Below are 18,811 nucleotides of genomic sequence, written 5' to 3' on the forward strand. Positions count from 1 at the left end.
TCACATATTCCTCTCTTCATATATTCAACTTATCTATGCGTCACACTGATATCTCACCATTTCTTAACCACAACGTTCAATATCACACGAGGTTTTCATTTTAATTACATAATAATCAAATTGCTTTCTCTCTTGGATTCTTACTATGCTCAATTTTTAAATCGTTTTTCTTTTCTAACTCATATCTACTTGCCTCACTTTGGGTTTCTTGCTTTGACATCTTTCTTAATCCTGGATCTTGCTGTTTCCTCACCCATGCAACCTCAAATAACTATCTCTCTCTCTCTCTCTCTCTCTCTCTCTCTCTCAGCACTTATTGCACTTCTTCCTGTTAGCCAACGCCATGACTAGACAGGACATTGCCTAAGTCTCTGGGACAGCCTGAGTGCCCGTCCTTCACTCCTTCAATCCTTCACGAGGCCCCGAGGTGAAGGCTGTCCCAAATGCTCCTCTTCTGTCAGGACCAAAGTATTCTCGTTCCTGGTATGGCCTCCTTGCTCCATCTCCGTGCAAAAAAAAAAAAAAAAAAAAAAAAGTCATTCTTAATTTGGTTTTCTTATCTTAGTTGTTATTTTCTTTTTTTGGTCTCACCATTTTATTTTCTTCTGTTGATCCACAAAATTACCTCTCAGCTCAGTCATACAAAACTTGGGTGTGTCTCTTAATTAGAAATTCCTTAGTGGTTCAGTTATTGGGCCAGTTCATTGTGCCTTTTGTGCTTTGTCTTTTCTTACTCTCATCATCTCCTTTTCTTCATTTATTCATTGCATCCACAAATCCTCCATTCATTCATATAATTCCTGCCTGTCATTCTTACTTTTGGTCTTTTCTTCTTAGTCTTCTGTAGCATCCATCACATTCCTTTCTTCCTTCCTTCCTTCCTTCAGTACATCCTCATACCCTTCTTTCATTCACACAAACAAGTGGAAAAATACAAAGACCAGATTCCTTCATGTAAATTTATTTGTATTTGAACTGTAACAGGTTATGTACACTTACATATATGTACAAAATCACAGCCAATCATGCACAAGTGTGAGCATTTGTGCCATGACTGTACTTACAGCAGAAGTGACAATGAAGGACACAGGCGAACATAATGACCAGCTGACCACCACCGACCCCACTCTCTAGCTTTACCCCTTGACGACATCTCCAAACAATTACTCCACTGGCCGCCCATGGCCAGGAACGTCCCTTGGGCCAGGATGGAAAGGAGGCAGGGATCCGGGAAGATGCTGTGGCAGTCCGGCAGTCATACATGCATGAGGGCCTCCTCCGCCGTGCTGGCAAGCCTAGCCACACCAAACCGCACTGCTCCCTAGTCCTGCTGCCACTGTTAGCCTGAAGTAGAGTTGTGCCGCACCACACCACAGCAGCTGGCTAGTGCACTAATCACTGGGGAGTGGGGAGGTGCAGGGGCAGGCTAGGAAGGGACTAAGGAGGGTGGAGGTGGGGTGTTCCTTGAGAGGTTTACCATTCACACTCCTCAATACTGCTCACTGGGATGACTGAGTAGAAAAATAACAAGTTTAGGAGGAAAATAAAGGACATCCTGTGTCAATCTATAAGCAGTGCGGAGAGAGAAAGCTATATGGGCTACAGTGAACTAAAGGCTAAGGAACATTGACTGGTTACAAAGTCATGGCCAATATTGTCTTGTTAAGTGTAAATATTCAGGAAAAAGTATTTAATCTTATGTTTTAGACTTTGGCTGTCCCATTCACAATAATAACCAGTGGTAACAATATTAATAATAACAATAATAATAATAAAAATAATAATAAAAATAATAATAATAATAATAATAATAATAATAATAATAATAATAATAATAATAAACCATAGTAAATATCCCACTTTTTTACAATACATAAAAAAATATATAACAAATGAAATTAAACAAAACTCCCAGAACGTATTAATAGCAGTGCAGATAAATTAACAAAATCACAAAAAACACTGCAATCTCTAGCAAACATACAGAAATATTAATAAATTAGACCAAAAACAAGATATCAAAACACCCAAACGTGACCAAAAAAATAGTGTGTGTGTGCGTGTGTGTGTGTGTGTGTGTGTGTGTGTGTGTGTGTGTGTGTGTGTGTGTGTGTGTGTGTGTGTGTGTGTGTGTGTGTGCTGTGTGAACCATACCCAAACAGAGAGAGTGAGAGAGAGACAGCGGAACACACTGCGTCAGACACCACCTGTTCTGTACCCATCCTGGCCTCACTGTCACCCTCACCTGCCCAGCTCTTCCTCCACCTGTAATAGCCAAGTTCAGCATATCACACACTGCCCACCACTACAACACACCACCACACCACCACTGCACCTCACTCTCACACTCACTCACAGCTCCTTAACTAAATAATGCAATCTTATCATGACACCAAAAGCTTGTATAGGAAAAAAAATTATGGTGTTTTAAAAAGATGACCTATGCATGTCCTTAAGGTCTGCATTCTGACACACTTCCACGCCACACCTTCACTACTTTCAAGGCTCTAGTTGAAGTTATGTGGGTATTAAGGGTGTCTGTTATGATTTACTGAAGGGTTAACAGATTCTAGTTGATGTTACATACTTTGAAGGGTGTTTTTTATAGTTTCTTGACATATTGACAGGCTCTTGTTGAAGTTGCATAGATTTTCATGCGTGTTTTAACAGTTTTGTTGACACATTAATGAGATTTCTTAAGTATTAATGAGAAACCATAGTGAGTACCTGGCTAGTCATCTCTGTGGCCTTTGAAAACAGTCATGGCGAGAGAGCAAAGCATTTCAGAACACAGGCCTGCATCTCACTGCTATCCAAGAATCAAATTGTAAATGAATAGTAAAAAATTGAGCTTATCTTTTGCAATAACACAACCATGCATTCTCTCTCTCTCTCCCCAAGCATGGAATCCTCAAAATACATTACCTCACATCACTCACAAGAAACAAAATAGTAATAGTAATAATAAATAATAGTAATAATGATGATCGTTGTGTAACTATGCATTATTTAAGTACATTTCTTGTATCTAAATAATAACAGTGATGTAGATGATGATGGTGATAATGATGATAAACAAAATTGACTTAGTAATACACAGTGAGGTCCCAAGTTACAATGTAAATTTCATCATTATTCACTTGTATTCTCCCAAAAATTAAATCTGGCCAAGGACAACAAATATGAATAAACAAAAAAGGCCTACTTAGATGCCAGTCCCCGAGCAGGTCCAAGTCCAAGCGTTTGCCAAAAGGATATATTCCTGTGCTATTGATACCCTACTTCACATCACGGGAACACTGACATGAAGATTGACAGATAAACTGAATAAGCTGTATATGAGACCACTTCCTTACCATTATGGCCTGTGTAATTGTGCCTAAGTCAACCCGAATCTCCTGTCACTACAATTCACTACACCATACTGAGAAGCATCATAAGAAGACGGTAAGTTCAGTTAATGGAGAAGAGAAGCGCCAGATATCTGAGGTCATGTGGTGCTATAACAAGACAGTAATGGAAGCTGTAAAGAGTCCCGTCAAGTATGTGTGACAGATTCTTGTAATAAAATGTCCATCTCTCATCTGTCAATGTTTCCTAAGGTTACCCCACTTTCCTGCATTTGACTTTGAAATATACTGTTGTACTGGTGAAAGGAGGGTATTGGAAAACTGTCACTATATTGTAAATTAGGAACTCACTGCTGTGTGTATGGAATGATAGCAACACCTCTAGTGACTTCCAAAACACAATATCCATTATGCTCATAGTACATCCTCACTTATGTTTTAAGTAATAAGTAATGAGAAATGAGTAATGAGTAAAGCATATTAAGCATAACATTATCCACTCACCTTCAAAAGATTCATTCACAAAGCTACTACTACTCACAAAAATTACTTCCCGTCCCCTTCTAGAGATACAACCTTCACTCACTCACTCACTGACTCACACTCACAACACAAACGTACACACTCACGCATACCAACTAAACTGAGCGTAAGTACCTGGAATGAGAAATCAAAGTTTGAGTGTTTACTGAGCTATATATTTCAAAACTGCACTTGAGTATCTGAAGGGAGCCAACCTGCACTCACATGAAGACCAGACACCCCTGCTTCTTCTGTGGTAAGGTTAGGTTAGGTTAGGTTCAATGCATGTTAGGGTAGGCGTGTGGTGTAACCTTTCCTAAATACACCTTGGATGTCTTGGTGAGGTCAGATTGGTTACAATTATTCTTATTAGCTGTGTATTTCATCCAAACCTACCTGAACCTACCATGGTTAGAACTGATGATTGAACTAGGATAAGTAAGGTTGGGTTAGGTTAATACATCTTTTTACAGAACTTATCCAACCTAACCTAATCAATTCGAGTAACTGGGTTAGGTTAGGTTGATACAGCTCACCATGATACACTCTAACCTAGTGGTTCTCAAACTTTGTCTCCATTCTCCCCTTCATGAATTCTTAACATTCATGTGGCACCCCTTCACATTTCTCCCAAATCCCATCCCAACATTGCGCAAACTATTACAATTTCACACACATATTCACACATATACATAAATAAGTTACAACATTGTGTAACTTTTTTACCAAATTAATCAATTAAAAGAACATTTTCTTCTGCCAGAACAAACTTGCGCAATTTTTTTCATTCAGATTTCCAAAATTAACTGGAAATATATGATTGGCAACAGTTCACCATGGCCCCCAGGTTGAGAACCACTGTCCTAACCTAACTAATTCTCTTTCACCCTAAAGATTGTCAAATAGCTGGGTTAGATAAGTATAGGTCATCATAATGTCATCTAACCTAACCTAAAACTAACCTTAACCTGACTTAATCTTAATCTCTCCTATACTTTCCCACTGTTGGTCTATATTGAGTGGCTAGATTAGATTGGGTTAGGCAGGTTAACACAGCTCACTAGCATATCATATCCTAACCTAACCTAACCTAACCTGACCTAATCCAAGATGCAAGGCTGGTCCTCGTGTGCTCCGGCAAGTCTCCCACACACACACATGCATCTCAGAGATTCCCTAATGCTGACAGACTCCCTACCATACAGATGTACTGGTGAGGCATGCAAGTTACCATACAAGTTACCATACACACTAGACTCCCTGAAAAAACTTACTCAAAACAATGGTAGGTTATCACTTTCACTAACCTGTCATGTGTAGGTTTACTTCCTGAAAGAAAAAAATAAAAAACCTAATGTTTATCTACTTTACAATTAGGAAAATAAATCCAAATCATTAGTTTCTACATAAATTCAGGCAAGTTTTGGGCTAAGCAATGAGCAGAGTAAAAATTGGTATACCTATTGATCATTTCCTGACAGTTTCACGAGGGAAGGAACACCAGAGTGAGTCACAAGGCTGCTACAACACTGGCTACCTGGCACCATCTTGCTAATATGCTGCACCTCACATCTAAAGCCACACATAACTAATCAAACTCTCCGTGACATGAAAGACGCCAGTTTCAACCAAATTTGGATAAGGAAACGTGAAAAAAATATTTCAAACTGACAAATTATTCTAGTTTCAATAAGATTATGATAATGAAAAGTGGAAAAATTATTATGCTGACAAGTAATGCTACTTTCAATCAAATATAGATAAAAAAATACAAAAAAGATTAATATCAAACTGTCATCTAACCAGTTCATGTGAGAAAAAGACTCAAAACACAGTGAAAAAAACATTCTAAACCTTCAAACTGAGAAACAGAGGAAATAAAGACACACATCTATAGTGTTAATCTGTGCTGAACAAAACTTAGGAACCGGTAACAAGGCAAGTGAGTCTGTGGCTTGTCTGATATCAAAACTAGCATGTATTCTGGTATAAATCATCATATGCATTAATGACAAGCAGTTCAGGTCAGTCCTTGGTGCGTGGCACTGTGGCACTACCGAGTTCACATTCCTTTGTCATTAAGTTTTGATGTGTGGCACTGTGGCACTACTAAGTTCACATTCCTTTGTCATTAAGTTTAAGTTTTGTCAAATAGTGAAATAACTGATAAAGACACACATTTGCATCCACCGAGATATTTCTCTCAGCAAATTACAATATAATAAATGATAAAACATTCACAATATTAGATTGCACTGATACAAAATCATATTATCAATAGCTCCAATCAAAAGGCACACACTAAGTTACATTATAAATTATATGAACACAACTCAAAATATTACAAAAAAACTCACATGTTGTGCTCAAAATTTACACTGCTTTTCAGAAATTGAATTTGACTATTAAATCTCATTTTGAAACCAAAAATTACTATTATTATTTATTTATCAAGGTACCCAAAGCATTTAGGCTGAGACTTTTAGTCAATGAACACTAGAGTGAAGCTCCCAGATGACTAAACATGACTAAACATGACAAGTTACTGAAGGTGGCCACAGTAACTCAGGTGTGGGTGGAAATGTGGCTATGAGATTATTACTTACTGAATACCACCAAAGTACACAGGTGACTGGACATGACAAGTGCACAATACTTAGGCCACAGCACCACTACACCAAGGACCCCTGGTGAACAACAGTGCGAAGGCGGATGTCACTTTACCTCAGGTGGAGGGCGGCTGGACGAGTGGAGGTGGAGCGGCCAACCCAGACGTGCTGAAAACTCCAAACTAAAAAGTTATTGATGGCATAGAAACACTAGGGGGGATATCAAAAAGGCAGTGTACATGATAAAGTATGATATGCCAAACTATACGTATGTCAAGTGGTATACTGATAAGTACGTCAGGTAGTGGCAATATAGCACATGATGGCACCTCGGCAATGGCCTCAATACTGCACATATCTTACATAGCAAACTTGTATACTGTTGTTACTCTACCAGGAAGGGAAAATAGAGTAAAAAAAGAGTCTACTCAAGACACACAGATAAGTAGTGATCAAATGCTTAAATACAACTATGCCCTGAGATTGTCACTTCGCCACTCTGACTGGCTCCCTGACACCAAGAGGCTCCCCTTCACGCCGGCAACACTGCTTCACTGCTCCCTTCCTCCTGCAGCTTCCTGAAGACACACCTCTAGTCTCTTCTGTTTGCACTTCAGACTGATCCTCCTTGCTTATCCACATCTCTGACTCATTATTGTTGCTTCTGTTCATATTTCAGACATGCTTGTTTCATTACAGACTGATATTTGCTGCTTTTGTCAACATTTCAGACTAGTCTCTGCTTCTGTCAACATTTCAGACTGATTAATGTTGCCTTCCATTGCATTTCAGGGAGAGCCTCACAGACTCTGACCAATGTATTGCTCTCACTGGAGCTGAGTATTTACGGCAAACTAAAGACCGCCAAACATGTGAGGATGTTGTGGCACTGCAGGCGTCCCAGCTGGCACCTCTCATGTCTGTCCCTCACTTGTCCCTGTGCCACACCTGCCAAGCACTCCTCCCCTGTGCCACACACCAGGTACTTGAGTAAGGTCAAGGTGTCTGCTTAAGGGCATCTGTCTCCTGTGAAGTGTCTCTCCCACAGCAAGGCCCGTCCCTCCTCCAGGCCCTCCATCACAACTCTCAAGACATACATAATACATCCATTGTATAAATGTGAGGTTTTCTGGGCCCTCTCCTCTGGTTACCACAAACTATCACACTTGTACTTCTTATCTACAAGGTCATGGATACCAAGCTCCACTACTCCAGACACACACCACACACTGCTATGTTCCCTCGTATGTTAAACAAAACCCACATTCAGTTTACCATCTTGATAAACTCCCTAACAACCACTGAGTCCGTCACTGCCTCACCAAAAGACTGACACACGCACACAAACACACACGCACACATACGCACATTATCACAATTATCAGGCGAGAATCCTTGATATTATGGCAACAATTTCTGTATTAGTGCTGCACCAGTTTGCATTATGCCTAGTGTCTTGTTATAGCCTTGTTGACGTCCTCCTCTTTGTGTTTCTCAATGGGCTCTCTACATTGTCAGATTTCCGCTTCTTGTTACTCCTCGGGGACGCTCTTGTGGCATTGAGGGAGATGCGACACTTGGGAGATGTCTTTGCCTTCACTCTCAAGGACTTCCTCGTGACTCTGGTGTCCTGGTTATCAGTAGACGCCTCCTCCATGTTCTCCACAGCCTGCTCCTCCAGGCTTGTGTCCAGTGAGTCACTGGGTACCATGTCTTCTGCATTACTCTTGGTCACGGCCCGACTCCTGGTGACGCGTGACCTGGTTTTCTTTAAGGGCTTTTTAGGCATTCCCGGTGTGGTGGCTGAGGATTTGTCTTCAGTGGCGGTGGAGGTTGATAGTCCATCTTCCTCTGGTACTTTCAATTCCCCTTCAGCAATGTCTAGTACCCCTTGTGTTTCTGTATCTACTTCCCTGCAGTCTGGGGGAGTATCTGCCTGCACTGGTTTCTCTGTCTCGACCTCCAATGCAGTTAGAGTTGTGGAGGATAATTTGTCATCTGTTGTCATTTCCCCTCCAGCACTGTCTACCAATCCCTGTGTTTCTGTACCTTTCCCAGCAGGAGTATCTGTCTGCCCTGGTTTCTCTATCTCAATTTCCAGGGAAGTCATATTCCGAGTCTCTGGGTTAGGTAGCGTCTCCTTGATAGCCGCCTCGTTTTGAAGAGGCACGTCTTTCCCAATCTCTTCAGTGTGTGTTTCCTGCATTTCACTCCCCTGTGGTGCTGTGGAGGGCGTTGGAGTCTGTGTCTCATTCTTGTCCTGTTGTTCTGAGGCTCCTTCACTGTCTTTTGTCCCATTGTGAGCCTCGGTTTGCGATTCTGTTTCCTCCTCCATGGCTGTGGGTGTGGCAGTGTCATTCTGTGTTGTGACTAGCTCCCTGCTGTCTTGTGCTTCTGTCAGCTGGTGTGAGTGTGTCGTGGTGAGTGTTTCTTCTGTCTCTTGTGGTGTGTGTGTTTCTGTAGTAGTGTGTGTTTTGGTTTCCTGGTGTGTGGTTGGTGTTTGTGTGATAGTGTGGTCTGTGGTGAGTGTGTTTGCAGTTGTGTTTGTTTGAGTGTCAGTGTGGAGTGTGGTGGGTGTGTGTGGGTCTGTGGCTGTCAGTGTGTTGGTCTGCTGGTGTGTGCTATGAGTCTCTGTCACAGGAACCTTGCTAGTCTGGTCTGGTCCCGCCACACTCGCCCCAGTCACCTGTGGAATGCTAGACTCACACACCACTGCTTTTGTCACCATTTTTGTCGCCTTGGTCACTCCCACTGTCCTACCTGCAGCACCTTTACTGTCACTCCCCCTAGCTGGCACTATCTTCACCCCAGCACCTGTCTTTCCACCACTCGCTCTCTTTATAGTGGAGGCAGCAGCAGGGTCAGTCCCCGGCACGGTTTCCTTGGTGGTGGTGGGCGGCAGGGAGGGTCTGGCGGAGGGAAGGTGCTGGTACTGGCAAGCTGAATCATTGCAGCGACCCAGTAAATCGTGAGGACACAGCGCCTTCATCTCGTCAAGTTTTTTCTCCCTGTGTTGTGGTGCGTGAAAAGAGATTGCTCGCTGGAGATTTAGGTTGTGATGAGTAAATAAATGAGAGTAAATCAATAAGTCAGTAAGTGTTTGCCTAACTGCTTACTTGTTTCCCTTGTCTGACAGAGAAAGCCACTCAAAAGGAATATTTAGCATATCAATATGATCAGTGTAAATATAAACAGACAACACAAAATGCAAGACTTACACTATTTTCTTCCCTTTTGCTTTGGTGGGCACTGACGGCACTCCAGTCACTCTCTTCTCTTGAATGGCACTGCTTTCCATTGGCACTTCCACCTTGGCAACCTTGGCACTGCCCACCACACTACTGGAGATAAATTTTCTCTTCACCACAGTGGCAGCAACCTTCCCCTGTGGCTTCCCTGCAGGGTCTGGTGGTGCCTTCCCCTGGGACACCTGGAGGAGGGCTTTCTCAGGTTTGTTATTCCCTGTGGCAGACTCCTTCTTGGGTTCTAGGGCCAATGCCCTCACCACTCTAGTCTCTCCTCCTCCTTTGGTAACTCCAGACACCAGGTTGTTCTTCCTCTTGGTGAGGTTACGCATCTGCTGCTGAATGGCAGCAATACTACTCGCCAGGGACTTGGTGATGTGTGCATCCTTGGTCTTAGAGTTCGGGGAGGAGGGGAGGACCTTGGGGAAAGTGTAGCCATTGCCATAAACCTGTGGGGAGAACCACTGGTGAGGGACTAAATAACAGTGAGGCACCACAGGCTTTCTTCCTCTCACCCCTATTCTGTCCAACTCTCTAATGCAAGAATTAAACAATACACTCATTTATTCATCCCTTTCTCTGGTACACTCTGGAATTCCCTGCCTGATTCTGTATTTTCATCTTCCTAGGACCTGTGCTCAATAAAGAGGGAGGTTTCAAAACATTTATCCAACTCTTGGATCTGTCCGGGGACTGGCATCAAAGACGGCTTTTCTATTTAGTCATTTTTGTTGCCCTTGGCCAGATTTCCCATTACATAAAAAGGAAAAAAAAAAAAAAAAAAAAAAAAAAGAGGGGGGATGTAGGAGTGAGGGGACCACCAAAGACAAGAGGTGGTGGAAGCTCTGAGGATGACCATGAAGGTGCAACAGGGACATACCCGCTTGCCGATCCGCTCTCCTTGATGCTCCAGGAGTGTTAGTGCCTGCTGATCCTTGTCCCTCTGCTGCTGGAGCCGCCGAATTACCTCAATCTTGCTATGCATTCCGCTGGACTTGCTCTGAGGGAAGACCGCCCTTTAAACCTCCTCCTCCACCTCCTTCCTGAAGCAAATGATACACATCCTCCTCCCACACTAACAATGATCTTTCCTTGCTTTATGCTACGTGCCTCACAACTTTTTCCTCCAACAGACATCACATCACACATTCTTTCCTCTAACTCCTACATGTCTTTTTCATTTCTTTCTCTTCTTCCTACACAGACATCACACATTCTTTGCTCTATCCTCTACCTATCTTTCAATTTCTTCTCTTCCTCCTCCACACATCACACATTCTTTGCTCTATCCTCTATCTGTCTTTCAACTTCCTCCCCCTTCTCCCTGACACAAACACCCCTACCTCTCACAAGACAATTTCCTTAATCTAAGTACAAGATGATACCCTGTGATAATTCCTTACTCAACTAGTTCACAAATAATACACTTACCTTGTTGACAAAGAGAAATCATGTCTAAATATTCCTTGGAAATGTTACCTGGACAGGAGCCTCACCAACCCAACCTACACACACACACACACACACTAAGAGAACCTAAGATACAAGGAAAAAACACTTTCAAATAGTCAAATACTCCCCTTAAGTAATCACCTGGACACAAGCATCACCTAAACCACACACACACACACACACACACACACATTAACAAAAAATTCAAAGCACAAAAAAAGAAAAAGAAAACATCTTTAAATAATTATTTTGTGGACAAAAGCATCACCTACACATACACATATACACACACACACACACTAAAGGAGTGAAACACATGAGAAAGGATTGAACTCATGCCTCCAGCTGCATCTCCATGTCTTTCAGTTTGGCCCTCAGCTCTCCAACAGTCCGCTTCAGCTCCTCCCTCTGTCTCTGCTCCTCTTTCACCTCCTTCAGTAGGTCAGCCAGCTGCATCTTCAGCTTGTTCATCATGCTCCTGCACCAAGGGAGGGGTGGTGTGGATGGGTAAGAATGGGGATGTCTATTGAATGGTATAGGTGTGGTATGGGTGGATATGTGGTATGAATGGGTGTGGTATGGGTGAGTCTGTGGTGTATGGGGTGTTGATGTGACTGTTCATCTGTCATGTTTGTAGAGTGTGTGTTTGGTTGCTTGTTACATGTATATAGACACTTATGCTACTTTCTATTTGATTTTGCTATCACATAAATGCAAAAATTGATACATATAGGCAAAGACAAATATATATTTACACACATTTAGCACTCTACTCACTTTTCTTTCCATGTACTCTTTGTAACCACACAACCACACAAACACACACACCCAAACTCACTTCTTTTCCCTGTAATCTTTCTCCACTCTCTTCAACTTCTCTGCCTCCTGAGGTGCCACCATAGTTCCGTTGGTCACGGCCGTCACACCGGGGACGACTGAGGACATCTTCACTGCCTCAACTTGTGTGTCTGCAACGGCTGTCCTCACTACCTTCACCTTCCTCCTGGCCAGTGCTGAGGCATCGGGAATCACCACTATGCGCTCGGACACTGCCTTGCCTTCTTTCCTCTCTGTAGTCTTTGCAGCAACCTTGTGTGTGTCTACAGAGGAACTTGTTGTGCTTGCTGTAGCAGTGGAGGGTTTGACTAGCTGAGAGATGGTTCCCTCAGTGACAGGGTGTGGTGTACCTGTCTGCTTCATGTCCCCTTCATTAGCCTTGATTCTGCTTCCCTCCTTGTCTGGCACTTCTACCACCTTCCTTTCCTGGGCCGGGGCAGAGCTGGTACTGTTCACCTTGCCACCGCCCTGAGTAGATATGCTGCTCTTCTTTGGCTCCAGAGAAGGGTCTTCACTCCCGGCCTTCTCTCGCACTACTCTGGTCTTGCTCTCTATCCTCCTGATCACTTCCTCAATCTTCTCCCCGTCACAGCTGGCCTCTGCTGTCTGCTTGGAGTCTGTCTTCACTGCCGGCTGGTCCCTGGCTTCCTCCCGTGCCACACTGCTGCTGCTGCCACCTTCAGGGTCCAGTGGTGCTGCTTGGTGTGAATCTGTGGTTGTGTCATTCGTCGATGCATCACCTTCACTAATTTTCGACTCGGTATTCTTACTGAGTGTCTGCTGCTCCTCCTTGGGTGTATCCTGCCTGCCCTCCACACTCTGGGATGCAAGCCTCTCTGGTGACCTACTGATGGACTCTGTGACATCGCTGGTGTCATCACCTTCTCCACACTCATCCATCTCATTCTCGGACAGCTCGCTCCTGATGCACAGTTCCTCTTCCCGCACCTCGTCCAGCACCATCCACTCTCCCTTCAAGCCGTCCTCCGGGTGCTCCTCCAGTGTGTCTGTCGGCGCGTCCTCTACCTCCGTCACCTCAGACTCCACAGTATTCCCACTCTCCTCTGCCTTCTTCTCCTCGATGACCACCCTCTGCTGCTGACCCTCCACAGCACTGCCCTCCATCTTCTTCTTCTGGGTGAGCAGTGCCATCCTCCTTAGGGTCTCCTCGTCCTCGTCCTCCGTGGCTGAGGCATCAAGAGAGGAGTAGCCCTCCACAGCCTGGCTCTGCTGTGCCTGCTGGCCCCTGCAGCTGTCCTCACTCTCGGTGGACATGTCCAGGGCACCTTCATTGGACACCTGTATCTGCAGCAGACCCATGTTCTTCCAGGTCACTGCCCTGGCAGAGGAAGGCATGCCCTCACTGCCCGCCTCACCCGGCACCTCCTTAGCAGGGGACACGGAGCAGGCGTGATCATCGCCAAAGCTAAGACTGGCATTGCCCTTGGCGCTGTCAGGGCTCAGCGAATGTGACATCGGCAGCAAGGGTTTGGAGGGCTTAGTTCTGAGTGGCCTCTGCTGCATCTTCTTCCGCTGCACGCTGAGCATCTCCTTCTTGCGCAGCTGCTCCTTCAGCCAGCGGTACACCTCCTGCTGGTGGCGGCTCAGGTGACGCACTGCCTGCAACACAACACACCAACACTCATCAGTTGTCACACTCACTCAGCAAGGAGACAAAGGAAAAGCCTCCACTCACTAGAGAGGCAGTGCAGGAGGGACACAGACAAGGTATTAATGGTGATCTGAAGAAGTGAAGTCTCCAGTCTCCACAGCAAAGGGTCAGACCTGGCAGTGAAGCATTTCTTCAAAGTAATTCATGAGTGGGGCAATGCAATGTTTGACTTAAAGTCCTAGAATAAAGATAAAACAAACAAGAAAATGAAGATAATGGAGGTAACAAAACATGTGCAGGAGGTGGAGGCCTCCAAGGTGGGACACTCACCTGTGGTGTGTTGTCTGCTACCTCCTGGTGTCTCTTGGCTGTGGGGGCACGGGCAGGGGTGGGAGTGGAGGTAGTGGTGCTGGGGCCTGGCTTCGGGTGGGCTGGGGTGTCGTGGTCTTTGGCAGCGGGGTTGGCATTTCTCATGCTCTTCAGCAGGATGTCGATGCTCTGGCTCATGGGTTCTCCAGCCAGACACTCTGCTTCTGCCTCCTTTCTGCCAGAGTCCTGAGAGGAAGTGCCCTGGCTGCTGTTGTCCTCCTCCTCAGAGTCCTCAGAGTCAGACCTCAGGCTGATGATGATGGGCTTGATGGGCGGGAACTTCACCTTCGGGGCATCGCCACTGCCACTCCTGTGGGGGAAATCGTGCTGCGTACCGTGATAATTGAACTTGCTTCCCTTGGGGTCTAGGCCCCAGCCCCCGATGTCAGAAAGTCCCGGCCGCAGGTCTGCTCTGAAGGAGTGCGTGGGGCTGTTCTCACCACTCCTGGGCCGAGTGGCAAAGCTCTTCACCATCCTCAGACTCCGTGGCACTGGGGAGAGTGACTCGGAGGATGGCAGCAATGCCTGGGGTGACGCCCGGCCTTCGTAGCCTTCCCTCCCTGCTGCCGCCACTGCCACCCTGCTGGCAGGGGTGGGGAGGGGCAGCGGCAGTGCAGCAGTGGTGGCGATGGTGGTGGTGGGTGGTGGACCTTGGGACTCGTTGATGCGCTGCTCCTTCTTCCTGGACATGTCAATGAGCAGCTGCGCCCTCAGCAAATCCTCGTCCTCCTCATCCTCTTCCTCCCCTGCTGCTGCCGCTGCTGCCTGGGTGCTGCTGGTGGTGACCTGCTGCAGGTTCTCCTGGGCTCTCTGCTTCTTGAGGCGGCGCTTCTTGGCACGCTGCTTCTGCACTTTGGCCTTCCTAGAGGCAGCAGGGATGGCCTTGGAGTGGTGGGTGCCACTGAGGGGCACCATGATCAGATTGCGCTGGGGGCACTCAGTGAATGTGGCACTGCTCTTGGGTTTAGGACTCTGCTGCTGCAGCACGGCAGACATGAAGGCCTGGTAGTGCTCAGCAGGAGTGTCCCTCAGGTCCTTGCTCTGCTCTCCGCCTGCCTCCTGGGCCGGGGCCACCTCTGGAGGAGCATAGTTGTGGTGGTGGGGGTGCAGGCCCATGCCACCTGCTCCAGCAGTGTTGTCCGCCATGCCAGATGGGTGGCCGTTGTCATAGGAATCCATGAAGGGTGGCGGCCATGGGGCAGTGAGGGGCTGTGGTGGCACCCATTCACCACCTCCTGTGTCAGGCTGGTTGTGCTGCTGCTGCTGTTGCTGCTGCTGCTGCTGGTGCTGGTGCTGGTGTTGCTGTTGCTGTTGCTGTTGCTGCTGCTGCTGCTGCTGCTGCTGTTGTTGTTGCTGGTGGTGGACCTGGTGCTGGTGGTGGTGTTCTTCAGTGGGTGCAGCCTGCATGGACTGCAGGTACATGTTCTGGTCATAGCACCAGCTGCTGATGTTCTGCAGGTCATTGGCTGGCTGGTCAGGCGGCGGTGGCGGCGGCACCATGTATGCCCACTCCACTGGAATTTGGAAGTTGCTGCTGCCAACGCTCTCGCTGCCCTGCGCTGCACCTTCCCCCTTGGCTGGGGGATCAACAACACCCTGCCCTGCATCCTGGTCCACCTCCGGGGAGAGAGGACTGTCCCGCACCACCTCCACCGTGCCAACCCCGCCCTCATCCTCCCCGGAGCTGTCGCAGATCTCCATGTCCACGGGGTCCTGATCCACATCAGGCCGCTCCCTGGCCTTCCTCCTGGCCTCATCGGCACCCTTGGCCTCACCTGCCTCCTCACCACCCTCCTGCTCCTCCCCAACAGCTGCCTGCAGGTAACTCTTGTTGGTGGCCAGGTTCTCCAGACAGATCTCTGAGGATGAGCTGCTGGAGATGGAGACAATGTCGTCAGTGCTCTGGATAGTCAACACCTCTCCCAGTGTGCGCTCCATCTCGGCCACCTCCTGCTTGGCTCCCAGCGGAGGGGTGTAGGATTTCGGGTGTGTCGTGCCCTTCTCTAACGGTGGGACCTGCTCCACCTCCTCCTGGGGTACGGCGACATCTGGCCCCACCTTGTCTATTGGGGCCAGTCCTGACGCTCCCTCGCTTGCCGTCTCCTGCTGCTGGCCTTCTTTCTGCATGTCCGTCAGCAACCTGAGGGAGGACTGGATAGCAATGTATCTCAGCTGCAGCTCCTCGTCATCCTCCTGGTCCAGTGTAGGCAGCTCCCTGGCCGCCTCCACTGCTGCTACCACCGGTGTTGGTGCTGGTGTTGGTGGTGGCGCCAGTGCTGGCTTAGTGTCCACCACATCACCAACCTTGTCCTGCTTGGCCTTGGCAGGTGCCCTGAGGCCCTCCACTGGCACTCGAGGGGCACTGTGGATGGTGGTGGAAGTTGGGTGTGTGGAGGTCACCTTGGGTCTGCTGAGCAGCATCTCCCCCAGGCTGCCTCTGGGGAGCCAGTTCTGCCCCTTGGCTGTGCCACCCACACTCTCCCCCTCCTTGGCAGGTTTCTCAGTCTTGGCAGCCTCCTTCTCCTTCCTCTCACTGGGCTTGGGTTTGGCTGGCTTCTGGTGCGTGCGGTGGTGCGAGGCCTTGCCTGCCGCCCGTCCCTTGGGGCTGCGGCGGATGTTGTGGTGGTAGGAAGGCCGGCGCCGTGGTTCCCTGGGGTGGGGCGAAGACGGCCGGTGCTGAGAGCTGCTGTGCTTGGTGCGGTGCCCTGCCACCTTGCTGCCCATCTTGGACGGGGCCGGTCACACCCATACTCCCGGGTTGGTGGGGGGGACCTGTCATGGCCCTTGCTGGATGGCCCACACCGCCGGTTCTCTTTGCCTGCCATAGTGATAAATACACAAATAATGTTTCACACTTGCCCTAAAAAGCAAAGTTTGGTAGCCATTTAATTTATCTCTCTCTCTCTCTCTCTCTCTCTCTGTAATACCATGTAATTTCCATCAATTTGAGGACACACAAATCATCTATACAAACAGCAGAACAATATCTCATCACAAACAACACTCACCTCTACCATTACATGGCGAGACTGAGACAACATCACTCTCCTCCTCACTGAGACTGTAGCTAACAGAGGATGAGGAGGAAGAGGAGCAGGAGCAGGAGGAGGACGAGGAAGACCCACTTGAACTCTCTGGCGAAGATTGTCTATTGCGCCTCACCTTCTGGCTGCCCCTCACCTCCTTGCCCTTGTGTTGGTGTGAGTGCACCTCCTCTGACACCGCCGAGCCCTTGCTGTCTGTTCTACGAGTCACCTTGGGCCACTTCTCAGGAACGGCCGCGGATGAACTGTGGTGCCGCCTGCCTCTCTCCACCTTGTCCTTCCTCCTTGGGCCTTCCCTCCCGTGCTGTCTGGACCCATCGCTCCTCCTCGGGTAGCTACTCAAACGCTTCTTCTCATGGCTGGTGAAGATTTCCGTCCTGCCATTGTCGTCATATATTACCTCTGACGCTACTGCTGGTGACGACGGGAACTTCTTGTTTGCCCGACGGTCTGTGGGTGAGGCACAGGGAAGGGGAGGGATGCTGGGTGAAAAACAGGGCAGTCCAGGGTCTAAATGATGGAGTTGGGTACTGTGGGGTGAGGTTAGGTCTTCTATGTTAGTGTTCCTTTGGGTCTAGCAAATATATATAAAGGTAAAAAGAATAGATCAAGGTCAATATAATATAACATAATATAATGAAGTAAAAAAAGTTAATTAAACACATAAATAACAAAAAAAAAAAACAAAGTAAAAATAAATAAACAAAATAATTTCACTTTAAAACTCCACAAAGGCAGAGATTTTCAATATATTTAACAAGATTGAAAAAACATCATAATGTTTTCTAAAAACTAAACAAGTTTTTTTATTTGGTGAGATCTTTCTTATATAAACCTTACCATCCGGTCATTGAATTATTTTCCATCTCTGTCTCCAGGGAAAAATAGCAAACTTAGAAAATGCCAGAAGACAGTTTAAATAATAATAATAAAAAAATTTAAAAATTTTCTTTGAAATTCTGATAATGATGTACTTTCCAGCTCGCTGAGACATCTGAGAATAAAGTTATCGCCTTATCAAAATTTCCTCCCCTGGCTGTAGTGTAACCTGTCAAGCAGAAATAACCCAGAAAGTGACACCACCACCTAAATCTCTCTCTCTCTCTCTCTCTCTCTCTCTCTCTCTCTTTTGGGCATTTCATTTAGGTAGAGAGAGAGATGAGGCGGAGAAGGACATCTTTTCCAAAAATTGGCATGCACAACGTGTGGCCCGTCCCAAGTCATGTCTCACAGCTTTTTTTTGGATGACACATAAGCATATTCAAAGCTATGAACATCAGGAGTTCATTTCTTGTTTGGTTTAGCCATTCCTTCTCATGAATGAGAGGCAGGGAGCACATCATGGGTTTCAACACACTTGCTATGATATGTTAGTCTCACCCATTATATGATCCACTAAATCATTACCTAAGTGGCCCAGAAAATAATCAGTCATGTTGTACTTCTGGAAATTCACTAGTTATTCCAACAGGCTCACCAGCAAACACAAGCATAGTTGGAATAAAATCACCATCATAACCATCACATTCACTCCACCAAAACCAAGTATTTGCTTTGAGCCACAACTTGACAAGAAAGCAAGGGCCTCACAAGTTTCAACTAATTTGACACAATCAGTCACTGCACACAGCTATGCTGTGACAAGGTGCAGACCTCATGAATTTGGCTGTATGAAATACCCTGAAGGGCCCCTATGAATAGTATTTATTTACATGTCACATGCCCTGAGGAATCCACACAATTTTTTGCTTGGAGCCCCTGGAGAACCTTG

General features: G+C 46.6%; 1 protein-coding gene and 1 long non-coding RNA gene across 3 annotated transcripts; both read right to left on the reverse strand.

Annotated features, from left to right (window-relative positions):
• Positions 1-945: 945 nt before the first annotated feature.
• Positions 946-16,813, reverse strand: LOC123513748. 2 transcript variants are annotated; one of them, XR_006677443.1, is made up of 8 exons: positions 13,958-16,813; positions 12,017-13,635; positions 11,518-11,656; positions 10,607-10,726; positions 9,700-10,175; positions 6,597-9,489; positions 5,180-5,201; positions 946-2,265 (listed from the first exon to the last, which is right to left on the reverse strand). XR_006677443.1 is itself a non-coding variant. In XM_045271149.1 (6 exons), the coding sequence occupies exons 1-6, from the start codon at positions 16,718-16,720 to the stop codon at positions 7,941-7,943; spliced, it is 6,666 nt and encodes a 2,221-aa protein (XP_045127084.1). In that variant the 5' UTR covers positions 16,721-16,813; the 3' UTR covers positions 946-7,940. The 2 variants fall into 2 exon arrangements, 1 of the variants encoding a protein (XP_045127084.1); XM_045271149.1 differs by having other exon boundaries at positions 946-9,489.
• On the reverse strand, positions 10,889-11,510 carry LOC123513749. The gene is made up of 2 exons (XR_006677444.1): positions 11,343-11,510; positions 10,889-11,252 (listed from the first exon to the last, which is right to left on the reverse strand). It is a non-coding gene; the product is annotated as an uncharacterized LOC123513749 (long non-coding RNA).
• Positions 16,814-18,811: the final 1,998 nt, after the last annotated feature.

Source organism: Portunus trituberculatus, chromosome 36 (assembly GCF_017591435.1).
Source record: "Portunus trituberculatus isolate SZX2019 chromosome 36, ASM1759143v1, whole genome shotgun sequence".
NCBI classification, from domain to species: domain Eukaryota; kingdom Metazoa; phylum Arthropoda; class Malacostraca; order Decapoda; family Portunidae; genus Portunus; species Portunus trituberculatus.